At 44.4% G+C, this 12,501-nt stretch overlaps 1 protein-coding gene across 4 annotated transcripts in view; it reads left to right on the top strand.

The window, feature by feature from the left end:
* Positions 1-12,501, top strand: part of BCL11B (BCL11 transcription factor B) — a 90,488-nt gene that overhangs the window by 35,572 nt on the left and 42,415 nt on the right. For 2 of the 4 annotated variants that reach the window (XM_068399052.1, XM_068399051.1), the window contains exon 3: positions 6,483-6,698. The exons of the other annotated variants lie outside the window; for them this stretch is intronic. In XM_068399052.1, the coding sequence (XP_068255153.1) occupies positions 6,483-6,698 (216 nt within the window). The remainder of the gene's footprint in view (positions 1-6,482; positions 6,699-12,501) is intronic. 4 annotated transcript variants of the gene reach the window in all.

The following is a 12,501-nucleotide window of genomic DNA, read 5'->3' as shown; positions in this document are numbered from 1 at the left end:
TGCTTTTAAAAAGCAATAGCCCACAGCAGACAGTGGACTTAGCCATCATTTTCCTATCGGTTTCTCACCCAGGATTCTTACTTTGTAATTGCTGGGTTGGGTTTCTCAGGGTGTAGATTTTTCTCCCCATCTTCTTGCATTGGTTGCTTTTATTCTCCTTTGCACTCTAAACCAAAGTGACTGATACAATAGATACATTATCCAAACTGGTGGAAAAGAAGGGGATTTTTTCCCCCCTTTATTTGCTCAGATTTGAATTGGGTTATCTGCCTATCTTGTTTATGAAATTTTGTGCTGTCTTTTCTGCACAGACTGTGACTCCCAAATCTTCCACAGCTCCATTTCCATATTCCTGCGTGCTTGTTCTTTGTTAATCACTTGGCAAGCGCTTATTTGAATATTAAAAATTTCTTTAATCATCAAAGGCAGGAGCACAGCTTCATGAATATTCATATTTTTTTTCCTCCTCAGACTGGATTCTAGTTCATTACCCTGCAGTAAAGCCAAACAGTCATCAATCGCGCTCATTACAGCCGCTGGCGTTTTGATTGGCTGCCTGCTGCTGGTAGCCCGCGTCCCCCATCCTCCCGCTCTCCTCCATGAGCTGTCGTGTACCTGCCAACAACAACAACAACAAAAAATATATCAACAATGCAAGAATAAATTTCTCTGGTTGAAAAACAACTTTGCAAACTTGTCAAACAATCCTCGTCACTTTTTTTTTTTTTTGGTTTTACACACTAAAAAAATTTTAAAAAAAATTAGAAGGGAGAAACTTGAGCTTTAGAGATGAATATTTGTCAAGAGAGTTGACGTAAGTTTCATTTGCATAATGACTTTGTACTTCTGCATTAATAAAATTTGCATATGAAGCCATGTTAATTACTCCTGATCATGCTTTTTGCATTCATGCATAGTAATTTTCTCCGACTTGTGAGAATTAATGTCTTGGCATGGGGGGGAGGAAGGGGGGGAGTGAGGGTACTGTCAAATTTCTGTGCCAGTGCCCCTCACTCACACTCTTTCTCCTTCTTGCTCACATTTGTTGCTGTTCTTGATCTATGACTCATTTATGCACTATCATTCGAAATTCTTGGGAGAAAGAAATGTATCAATTCAAAGGGAATCCTTGTCTGCCAAAAAAGAACATCCCAGAGCAAAATATGACAAGAAGTCTCTTCCCTGCCCTCCTTCCTTTTGTCCCCAGTGCAGCCTTCCCATTTCCAGCTTGAGCAAAGTTTTAGTCTTAGCATCCTTAAACTGGTGTGGGGAAACTGCTCCAAAACCGCTGTGTGTGCTGGGGGAAGAGGTAAAGGCTGGTGTGCAGGTGTGTCTGGCTGAGCGCCGGGCTCCGTGCGTGAGCGTGTATAATAGCGTGTCTGCCTATACCACTGAGTCCTTCTACCTTTCCTGGGGGATGCTGTGCGTGTCCCCCACTTGCAGGGTGTGCATGCATCGCTCTGCTAGTTGCTGTTGGAAATGTTTGTGCATCTGTGTCTCTGTACGCTCTGTATGTGTGTGCGTACACATGTTGTGTATGTGCATGCTTGCTTCATCACGTTTGGTGTCTGTGCGAAAAGATATTGTGGAAAGATAATAATATCAGGTGGTAACAGTCCATATGAGAGGGTGTAATACAGACGAGGCAACTTGTTTTAGGAAAAGCTAGGAAAAAAATCTGTTGGAAAGATTGGTGAATAGATCTGTCTTTCACTTTTGGATGTGTCTGTTCAAAGCTGCTGCAATGCTACATGTAAAACCCATCTCAAAACATCTGCAGTGCTCTCCCTGAACATGACGGGCAGAGGGCAGGGACAAGGCTGCAGCCTACACTCTGAATTTGTAGCTGTACACTGTTTGAACAGATGTTTTTCTTTTTATTGAAAGAGAGTTTTCTAATAATGGAGCTGAGCTTTAGTCTCTAACCAGCTATTGATTGATTTTCCATCACCAGACAGGCACAGAGACACACAGAAAAACTTGGTTCGTACCCTGTTAAGTGGCTTACACGTCTGCCTGTGTGCCTTCCTGCCTGCCTGTGCACAGATTACACCCAGGCAAGCATACAACACCCCCAGGGATGCACCAGCTACACAGCTACGTGTGGCTGCATTTACACGTGACATGAGACGAAAAGGAAGATCACTTAAATTAATATTGGGTCCCCCCTGTCTGAACCACGCTGAGGTGGGACGTTGTGAATGCTGCTTACAGCTCCATCTTTGTGCTTTGCTCAGGGACTTTTCTGCAGATGTGCCAGAGGAGCGTGGTGTTTTACATATACCATATCTCATGGCCAGTCATGCCTAGGCTCAGGGAGAGGGACAACAAAAGGATGCAATTTGTGCCTTGATTGTGGCTTTTGTCATATTCATCTAGGCTCTTATGCTCATTTCCATCATCTGGGGTCATGTCCAATTTACCTTATTTTCTTCTTTGCAAGTTTAAAAATAGCAGAGAGCAAAAAGATTACTTTTAGCAGTGCCTGGGAGTCAGCATAACCTGTGAGCTGCTGCCACGTACAGGCACTGAGTATATGCTGAGCCTGTGTAAAGCGTAAGGATAAAATCCTCCTTTATCAAAGGATGCTTGGACTCAGTGATCTTAAAGGTCCTTTCCAACCAAAATGATTCTATGATTCTATGATTCTATACCATCAGCAATGCAGATCTTTTATTTACACGGTGACAGTCCCTGTGCATGCTTCACACTCACGCTATGTGCAAAATTCCCCTTCCCATCCGTGCAGAATGAATGCAGAATGTATAATTGAGATCTGCAGTGCAGGTGAGTGATTTCCCAGTGCTGACCCAAGAGGAAAACCGAACCTCACACATTGTGTCAGCGATGTCCGAGCTGCACGGAGCTGCACGTGTGTGCCCACTCACCCCAGCCGGATCGGTTTTCTACCTCTAAGGTTGCAGCGCAGCTCTTGCGGTTTGCTTTCCCTTAGTGCCAGTTGTGGCTGTGCCTTTTGTGGCAGTCAGGGGCTTGCAGGAGTGTCTCCTTTTTGAAACCTGTGTGGAACATGATGTGGTCGATCGGCTGTAGGATTCCAGAGACTGGCTCCCCTCCCTCGGCTGGTGCTGAATGGGTTGAGCAGAAAACTCTCAGCACCACCTTAGGATACCACCTGTCTGTCCACCTATATCTATTTATCTTTTTATCTATTTGTTCATTTTGTGTTTGTCCATCACCTGCTGCAGCTAAGTTGAGGAATGGTAGAGCCCCTGTCTTAGTTTTCAGCCTTAAATAGAGCCTTTATGGGGAAAAATCCCACAGAAGAGGAGCTGGAGAGGTAAAACATGGGCATGTTCCTAGCAAACACAAGCTGAGTGTTTCTGACCACCGCTGTTATTCTTTCAGTAGCTATGAAGAGGTATCACATACCTAACAGTGGAGGACTCCTTTTTATCACACCTTTCCTCAAGGACAGCAGATGATTTCCCTCTCCATGATTTGCCACTTGATCTGATTCTATAGGGCTGTCCTGTTATTTGTGACAAAGAAGCAAACCCTAAAGTGGTAGCGAAGAGGAGAAGGAATCCCCTGGTTTTATGTTGCTCGTAGGGGCAGACTCAGCCTCCTCGTCTGGCAGCCCCATGATCTTTGTCTCTTAGCGCTGGGCTCAGGAGTGGTGGTGGGACTCCCTGAGCATCTGCTAGGGTCTCTCTTTGTCTGTTCCTCTTCTCCCTTACCAACCCTTTCCTTTCTGACACTAGCCTAGCACTTTTTAGATTTCCTCATGTATACATCAAAGGACAGAAAAAGACCTTCTGAGTGACACGTTCAGTTCCATCCATTCAGTGGCGACTGGTTCATATAGCCCTTCCAGTAAATTTATTAGGCACCTTGTTAAAGCGGCTTGCTGGCTTGCCCCCAGTGCCTCTGTTGGAAGGCTCTTACAGGATACCTTTGCCCAGATGGTTAGAAACCTCCTATTTAAAACCTTAATTTCCTTTCCACACCAGAGGAGACGTATTGGATAAGAGCAGAGAGGGCCTCCCTATACTCTTGATGAGCTCTTAGCATCTTCTCAGATGCCTCAGAGCTGTGAAGATTGTATCAAATTCATTGCCAATGGAAAGGTGGGACCTACCAGGACCAGAGGAGAGACTGTTGCTCTCAGGGTAGTGTTGCGTGCTAGGACCTGTGCACCTCCATATTAAAACCCTGTGGAGTTGTGGTTGATGGTACACTTGTCAGGCTTCATATAGTTCCTCTGTGCGATGAGCTCCTTCAAAACTTGTAGTACGGCACCATGATGTGCAGAGGGCCAAGTGAGTGCAGGACCTGTGCCCTTAAGTCATGGTGGGGCCACAGACATGTCTAGGTGTAACCTGAGATCTAGCTGCCCTGTGGCCCTACTCTAAATCCCGATTTCAAGCTCACAACTTTCCCAGCAAGGATGAGTGCCCATGCAGCTCAACATAGTTATATATATCCTATAAATACTATCCTAGTTATTTTTACAATATTAGGAATATAAGATACAATTGTTAAGTCATTGAGGGGAATCTTTGTTACTTTTTGCTTATTCCATGAAAAAAACAAACTTATTTGTATATGTTACAGTCACAGCAGAGTCATTTGTGTACACATAGAAATCCATGTCTGACATCGGTTTCCACATGCCTGGCACACAGTGCTGCCCAAAATGCAACGTAGGTATGATCTGGATAGTAGTTATCATTACCTGCTTGTGTAGTACTTCCAGGGAGATCAAACATCTACAAAAGCCAAGCGACTGAGCCCCCAAAATAAAAAAATCCTCCCTCGTCCCACGAGCCACAGAGATGGCTTCTATTTAAAACCAGTCCTCACAAAAGAGCACAAATTTTATCCTTGATGCTTGAAGCTCAAGTATTTATACAGGGAATTTAGACTCTTCACTTGTGGTTTTGGCAAAAGCTTCACACAAATGTTTTGCACTGGTGGTCTCTTAGCCATTTAAGATAAACGACAAAATCAAATGCAGTCCTTGCAGATTGGAGTGCTGGATGCTGTGCCAAGGATGAAGTATCCCCGTTTTCCTCACATGTGTAGCTGTCAGATCAACATGCAGGCCTAGTTTCCGAATTGGGACTCAGGAGATAGAGAGTCTTCCTTAGAAAATGTTGCTTTTTTAGGGTTGGAGGGAGCATAGATAAATATTTCTCCTTGCTGCCACGGCGTACGCTCCTTGGAAAATGTTGCTTTTCTAGGGTTGGAGGGAGCACGGATGAATATTCCTCCTTGCTGACACAGTGTTTGCATGTATCTGCAAGGCGCACACGCATGCACAGACAGAATTGCCACCATTAAAAAAAACGACATTTGCCAGAAGTTACCCCACAATTAACACAGATATTTCCTGATCTAAATACAGGGGGAAACTGTGGTTTCTGATCTACCACTGTGCGGTAACTGTTGGCAAATGCCAGCTTTTTAATGGCGACCACTCCACCACATATCTTCATTTAGAAACTGCCCTTGATTAGTAGCTACCCTTTATTTAATAATTAAGTGGCAGGCACAGTTTTAAATGAGGGGGGTGGGATTCTTGGTGGATGTGAAGTGGTGCCGTTCGCTCAACTTCCCTTTAAACTCTGCTAATTTGCACCAGCCAAAAATGCAGCTCCTGCCTGATTCTGCATGTGTGTGTGTTTGTGTGTGTCTGTATTTGTGCAGGTGTATATCAATATTTAAGACTCGTATCTTAGTTTTTCAAAGCCGCGGACCTCAGTTTGGACTAGTGCCAGGAGGAGTGAGGGTTTCCAGCGGAGCAGGAGAAAACTCTAAATAGAACTTTTAAGCGGCAGGTGATTCCTAGAGGGGTTAAAAATAAATAATATGGTTGGAGGTTGCAATATCATCTTCTAGCTACCAGGAAAAAGGTTGCTCCCTTCTTCGCAGGCGCGATAGGGGAGCAGCCTGCATAATCGGGGCATGCAAAACGCACAACTGGCCGCAGCTCAAGCGGGAAGGCAGCACAGCGGCTTCCTTTGGGGAGCTCGGCTCCTGGCACCTCTCTGAAGCCATTTGGGCTCTAAGTCACTGCATTTTGTCCAGGATGGTGTGTGGAGCCGGCTTCAGCGGCGGCTCGGCAGAAAGCCTGCCCAGTTTTGTGTCGGCTCAGTACATTAACACAGCCGTAAAACAATAATCCCCCTTTTGATTCGGTCCCTGAGCAAGTGCTGGTGGCGACGTCCGCTGCCTCCGGCTCTGCTCCACACCAGGGCTGGCTGCCCTCCCCACTTCGCCCCTCTCTTTGCCCCCCACAGGCCCCCAGCCCAGCTTCGCGGGTCCCCCAGGTCTCTTCTTGCTCTTCCCCCACCCGGTGCGAGCCCACCAGCCTCAACTGGACCCAGAGAGGGGTTCAGACCAAGCGTGTCGCATGTTAGGCAGCCAGCCCCCGCCTCGCCTGTCTCCCCTGATGATGCCTTCTCTGTCCCTTCAAACTTAGATCCGACTGACGGTTTTTTCTATTGTTTTTTCTCCAGGGCCGTCCAGGCCTGCAAACCTGCTGGGGGCTCCCATAGCTGCCTCCTCCCACCCTCACACATCCGTGATCACGTCACCTCTCCGCGCACTGGCCTCCCTCCCGCCCTGCCTTAGCCTGCCCTGCTGTGGTGCACGTGCAGTCTCAGTTGGCGGGACTCAGACTGAGATTCAGACTGAGACGTCAGGCACATTTGGATGTCATTGTCAGTTGTCAGGTAATAGAAACATTTTTTTTTTTTGTTGCTGTCTGAAGGTCAGTAGTGCTGCCAAGTGATGTCGTCTTTGCTGTGGGAGAGCTGCCTTCACTGGGTCGCGTGGGGAAGGCAGAGAAAATGCTCTAAACCATCCCTTTCCCCTTCCTCCTTCCCCCTCCACCCTGGCAGAGGATGGGGAGCAGGAAAGGGTGTGCGACTCCCTCCATTTCCCCATCCCTCCCCTCCTGCCTGCCCACCTTCAGCTGCCACCAGCGGCCACTGCCAGGCTGTTTGTGCCAGGTGAACAAATGTCTGAGACTCCTCAAAGAATGTGATGTCCCAGTATCAAGATTTCATCTCTCTGTGCTGCTTATTTTAAGCTTAATTGGATAACATTTAACATCTGAGGTCTTTTTTTCCCCTCCTTTTTCTTCCTCCCCCCTCCCAAATCATTCATATTAAAGACTCTCCTCCATGTCCATGTGCACGCAGGATGTATGTGCTCCATGCTGTTTTCTCCCTTGCTTTGAGAAAATGCTCCTTGGTAACTTGCCACGCATCCCTCGCCTCTCCTCTGTCAGCTTTTCTTTTCCTTTATTCCTTTTGGATGCCTGACTTTTGTCACTGCAAGGAGGGGAAAGTGATGTGGAAATGAAGGCGCACCAAGCTAGCCAAAGAGGAGATGGACATATTGTCGCCAGACCCCATCATTTCAGACCCAGAGATCTCTTTGAAATCAGTGGGTGTTTCTGAGGGTGGCTCAGTTGCAAGATTTGGTCTATGGTGAACTGCAGCTGGAGAGGTGAAAATGGGGAGGGCTTAAAAGAGAATACAGCTGTGGCAAAATCCACAAGCATTTATGGAGTCTCACTGTGGTGGGCCAAACCTTCCAGCTCTCATTCATGCTAAGGTGCATGGAGTTTTAATAGGGAGTTCCCAGAATGATGCTGGATAAGTAATATGTGAGGACTGGAGGATTTAGAGAGAAAACAGCGATTGTCAGGAGTAAAGCCTTTGGGAAATGGCTCCTCATGTCCCCCTGAAGCTGGCAAAACTTTGCTGTGCTCAGCTTTTTCCTTCCGCAAGCAGTGGTACCCCCTGGCTGCAGTACGCTATATCTCATGAGAATGTCCCTGTACATTTCTCATTGTTCTAATAAAGCGAGAGAAAAAGTTTTGCAAGAAATTTAAATTTGCATCTCAGAAACCCTTGGTCTTGAAAGACAAAATATTCTTGGAAGGAGGCTGAGAGCACTCCTCAGGGTCTCACTCCGCAGGTGCCTTTGGTAGGTAGGTAGTTGTAACAGTGAACTGGATGCCCTGGTTCCCTGTTTCTTCTGATGCCAGCAGCTGATGGAGAGGGAAGCAAGTACAACTAAAAATAGAAAAGGAAGGAAGGAATAACTTATTAAAGAACATGGGAAGGCAAGGCTTTTGTACTTTGCGTACTTTGAGTTCTCACTTTGGAGTTGTGCGCAGTGAGTTTTCAGAATTGCCTGTTTGCTGGGAGGGCGATGCCAGCTCTGTGGAGAGAGAGACCTGTTATCATGGCTTCCTGTAATTACTGCTGCAGTCTGCGGCACTTAGAGAATAGGTTATATCAAAGTGCATGGTACATGTTTATGACAGTAGTTGGTCAAGTTCTGCTTGAAAGAAACATTTTCTTCCCTTGAAAAACAAGATTATGTCTCCTTAACCCTTTCTTAGCTCCTGTAGTATTCACTGTATATGAGCCTGTGCATGGTTTAAACCCTGTGGCAAGGGTTACGGGATCTTTCTAGCCCCCAAAATGTTTTGTGGAAATGAAAAAAAAGTGAGTTCTTTGTGTTGACTAATCTAGTGACGATCCCTGCATTGTGCCCTCTTTTTTAATATAGGCATTTACAACAGTCACTTGCTTCAGCTTCAGAGATCTGCTTGTCTCTCTGACTTCATTAGCCTTTTATTCTGTCAGCCCTGTTCTTGCTTCTGAGGAATTGTTTCCTTCTTTGAACAAAAGCCATCAACAGTTCCCGCCTCCCCTCCTCCTTCATCATTTGTTACCTTTCCTGTTTTTCAGCATTCATTTAATTCAGGACCTGGAGTTTTTCTGTGCAGTTAAGCAGGCTGCAACTCTGAAGACTTGAAGTTGCAGGTACTCCCAGATCTCTGCTGGGCACTCACAAATCGGGCCATCAAGAGTCCCAGCAGTTTTGTGCCGGGGAATCTAAACTTCTGGCTGCCGGTGGGATTTGGGGTACGCACATGTGAAAACTGCATTTGAAAATCTCCGACCTAGATAAGAGCAATCACCTGGAATGCTGAGTAGCGTTCAGTCATGTGCAGGGGAAGTCGTGCCGCCTCATCCAGAGCTGTTTGTGATCTTCAGAAAACGTGCTGCTGATAGTAGTTTTAGTCACAGTAAATGATGCTGGGAAGTCCACTTGAGTGTCCACTGTGTCGCTCAGCTAGTGCTGGTCGTGGTCCCCTCCATTCAGTTCTTTGTGTTCAGGGCACCACAGGATGAGGAATTTGTGAGTAAAGGTCTATGTTTTTCCATGTGATTTAAAAAAAATATCTACCACTGGAACAATCGCTCTCTCACTCTATTTATTTATTTATTTCTTCCCCTTAGAGGCTTCTGTCTGTTGAATTGAGTTCTCCCGTTTAAATGTTTTTAGTGCCTATTTAATTAGAAATTGGAATAGAGTCATGAAATTCACAGGGTTGTGTAGCTTGGATCTAAAATATAAATGGGCAAAGCATTCCTTTTGCTTTACCCCTTGCCAGATTAGGGTGCTTTTTTGAGCCTGCTTTTTATTTCATTTCAATGAATTGCAGCTGCTCAGAGTAACTGTAAAACACACACAGGTTTTTTTGCATAACAGAGACATGCAAATGATAGTTGAGAGACGTAATTATGTAAAGAAACGTATATGCCCGTGTGCATGCACACATACACTGCAGTGCTTTTTGTGGGGCTATTTTTTCACAATACATCTTCATAAGGATCTTTTTATGATGCTGATTTATTAATATTGTACATTAAGGCTTAAATTGTCAAAGCTGCCTAAGAGATTTGGATGCCCATTTCCCATTAAAGTTAACGAGAAATGAGCTTTGAAAATCTCAGCGCAGAAGCGCATGGCACTTTAGAGTGTGCTCTCTAAAGAAAAAAGTCCCTGCCCTGAAGATCCTACAGTGCAAAAGCCCCAGAAACGGCATTATAATCGGCATAAGACAAAGGGGATCGTAATGGTACAGATAAGAATTTATCCGCTACGCCTGCATTCAGATATATACCTGATCCAAAATCTTTGGACCTGGGCCTACGAGTGAGGGTTTTATATACCTCAGTAAAGATAATTAAATCTGTCCAATACACATATATTCAGCTAACCAGTGAAACTGCTTCCTTCCCACGTGTAGGCTGATGGAAGGAGACGGAAAGCAATTACAATACTTAGCTGCGTATATAAAAACACCAAGTGGGCATGGACAGCAGTGATTAACAGGCAGGGCTGTGAAATTTAAGGTCTAAAATAGAGGAAGGCACGGGGCCATAGCTCAGAAGAAGGGAACAAGCTCTTGTTAATTCAAGGAATCAGCTGTACTAGTCATTAAGACATTCTGAAAATCACATAGTCATCTTGTAAAGTTAATACCAATTTATATGGCTACTGAAATTCTGCTTACTGCATCATTTAACTAGTCTGGTGTTTTCTTGGCAAAGGTTAAGGTGACAGTAAAGATAAAAGAAGTACCTGTAAGTAAATAATAGCTTTTAAAAGAATACTTTTCCCTCCTTCAATTATATCACCGTATTAATTTTGTGTTGGTTTTATAACTGGAGTCAGCCAATAAGAAGAGATAGATTAGACCACCCTGCTGTAAAAAGCTTGATGCAATTAATGCAGTCTGTCTAGAAAGCAGTATTATTTCAAAACCTTTTATGTTAATGATATGGTATGCACTCGGCACATTTCTTACTAGAACAAGAAGCAAGCTTTTGTTCACTCCAGACTGGGTTTTATTAACACAGAAGGATCAATGGAAAACCAAACAGTAATCAGAGTGGAGAATACAAACTCATCCAGCAAAAACCTCCTAACTCATCACTGCCCAGGATGCTGGCTGATACTCTGCTGTTCATTTTTTGTTGAGTGGAATCTCAAAAAAAAATCCGCTAAAACTTGATTTCTCATCAGCACTGGGTGCTTTTTCGAGAGGAGAAAGAGGAATTGGGTATATATGTCTGAGGGCAGATAAAGACCTGTAGTTTCCCCGAGACCCTTTGTAAATGTATCTTTTCATTTTGCTGTGTAAAGAAGAGGTTTGCGTATTGTACTGGCTAACATTCAGGAGAGACGTCCCTGTTAGTCATGGTTACATGTATTTATTTATTTTAGTGAAATATTTAATGCATGCTATAGTAGAATTGACTTTGTGGACAGTACTTACAGAGTGCAGGGTTGTGTGAGAGATGTATATTCTAAAAACAGTAATGCATCAGTCTGAGTGTATGCATCCATCTTTTCATCCGTCTGTCAATCTATGTGTTCATCCATCTATCCAAGTATTAAAATTGTATGTGACCTGTCTGTCTATGCAGCTCTCTGTCTCACTAGATATGAAAATCAGATCCAAACTCAAAATAGATGGATCTGATCACAAACAGATTTTTTGACTGAATGGCGTGTTTGTCAAGAGGCAGCGAAGAGACCTTAAGACGGCAAAGAGGTGACTAAAATTAGGGTGCTGCATGGGGCAGCGGTGCAGGCAATTTGAGCGTGGCTGAGGCTTTGTTCTAGACAGACGCCTGATCACTATAACTTTGTAAGTCCTAATTATGTCAAGTTAAGAACCAGCAGGAGTGATAACAATATTTAAAGGTGCTTTAAAGTGGATGCCTGCTATTTCCAGACGTCCCAGGAAAAAATAAAAGCGATTGCAATATTAACAGGTGGAACTGAATCTGGTAGTCTTGGGACAAAAGGATTCAAGACAACGTTGCCTACAGTAAAGACAATGGCTCCAACATTGAGAGAGTTAACTCGATCGCATACCACTACGCCGAGCCCGAGAGTCTGAACTCTTCAAACGCTCCAAATGGAGAGCTAAATCAAAGAATCCTGTTTCAAATCCATCCAAGATGTTGCTGTTTTTCTCCTCTGACAGGAGAAGCATTTGGAAGTGCAGTTTCTTTCTTTTTTTATAGCTGTCTTAAAAAGGAGTTTGGATGTTTAGCACAGCTGGTGCTCATTACATTATGCACTATCAATAAAATAGCATGTGTAATTAATTTTTAATGCAGTGCTGTATGCAGCGCTTTAAAGCAGTTACTGTATGGGGAGAGCCGACACTGGTCACTGACATCAGAAATATTGAAATAGAGGGCTAGATTTTGCATTTTTTAAAGGGTGTCTGTGCGAGTGGGGGAATGGTAATTCCCAGTCAGCAATTCTCTGGTCACAATCAAATTTAAAAATAGAGGAACAAGATGGATGAAGGTGATTTTATAATTTGCTTATTGGGATGAATGAATTTATTTCCTTTTAGGGTTTGCTGAGCGATGGCTGGGTTAGGAGTAGGTGACTTCAGAGTATAGGTAAGCACCAGGGGACCGCACAGCAGCTGATCCATCTTTGTGAAAGCACAAACAGGCTTTGGTGGTATCAGGTGGGAGATGAGGCAACGGGGGAGGTTACGGGAAAGCAAGGGAAGGACATTTCTGTTCTATCTCATTGAGCAGTTTGTTTTTTTTTTCACAGGGCTCCTTTCTTGTGCCTTGTTGTTCCCTTCCTTGTGTTTTAGTAATAACCCCCATTTTTTCCCATTGATTCATT

This window comes from Nyctibius grandis, chromosome 4, assembly GCF_013368605.1.
Source record: "Nyctibius grandis isolate bNycGra1 chromosome 4, bNycGra1.pri, whole genome shotgun sequence".
NCBI classification, from domain to species: Eukaryota; Metazoa; Chordata; class Aves; order Nyctibiiformes; family Nyctibiidae; genus Nyctibius; species Nyctibius grandis.
This window is presented reverse-complemented; position numbering and strand designations above follow the sequence as displayed.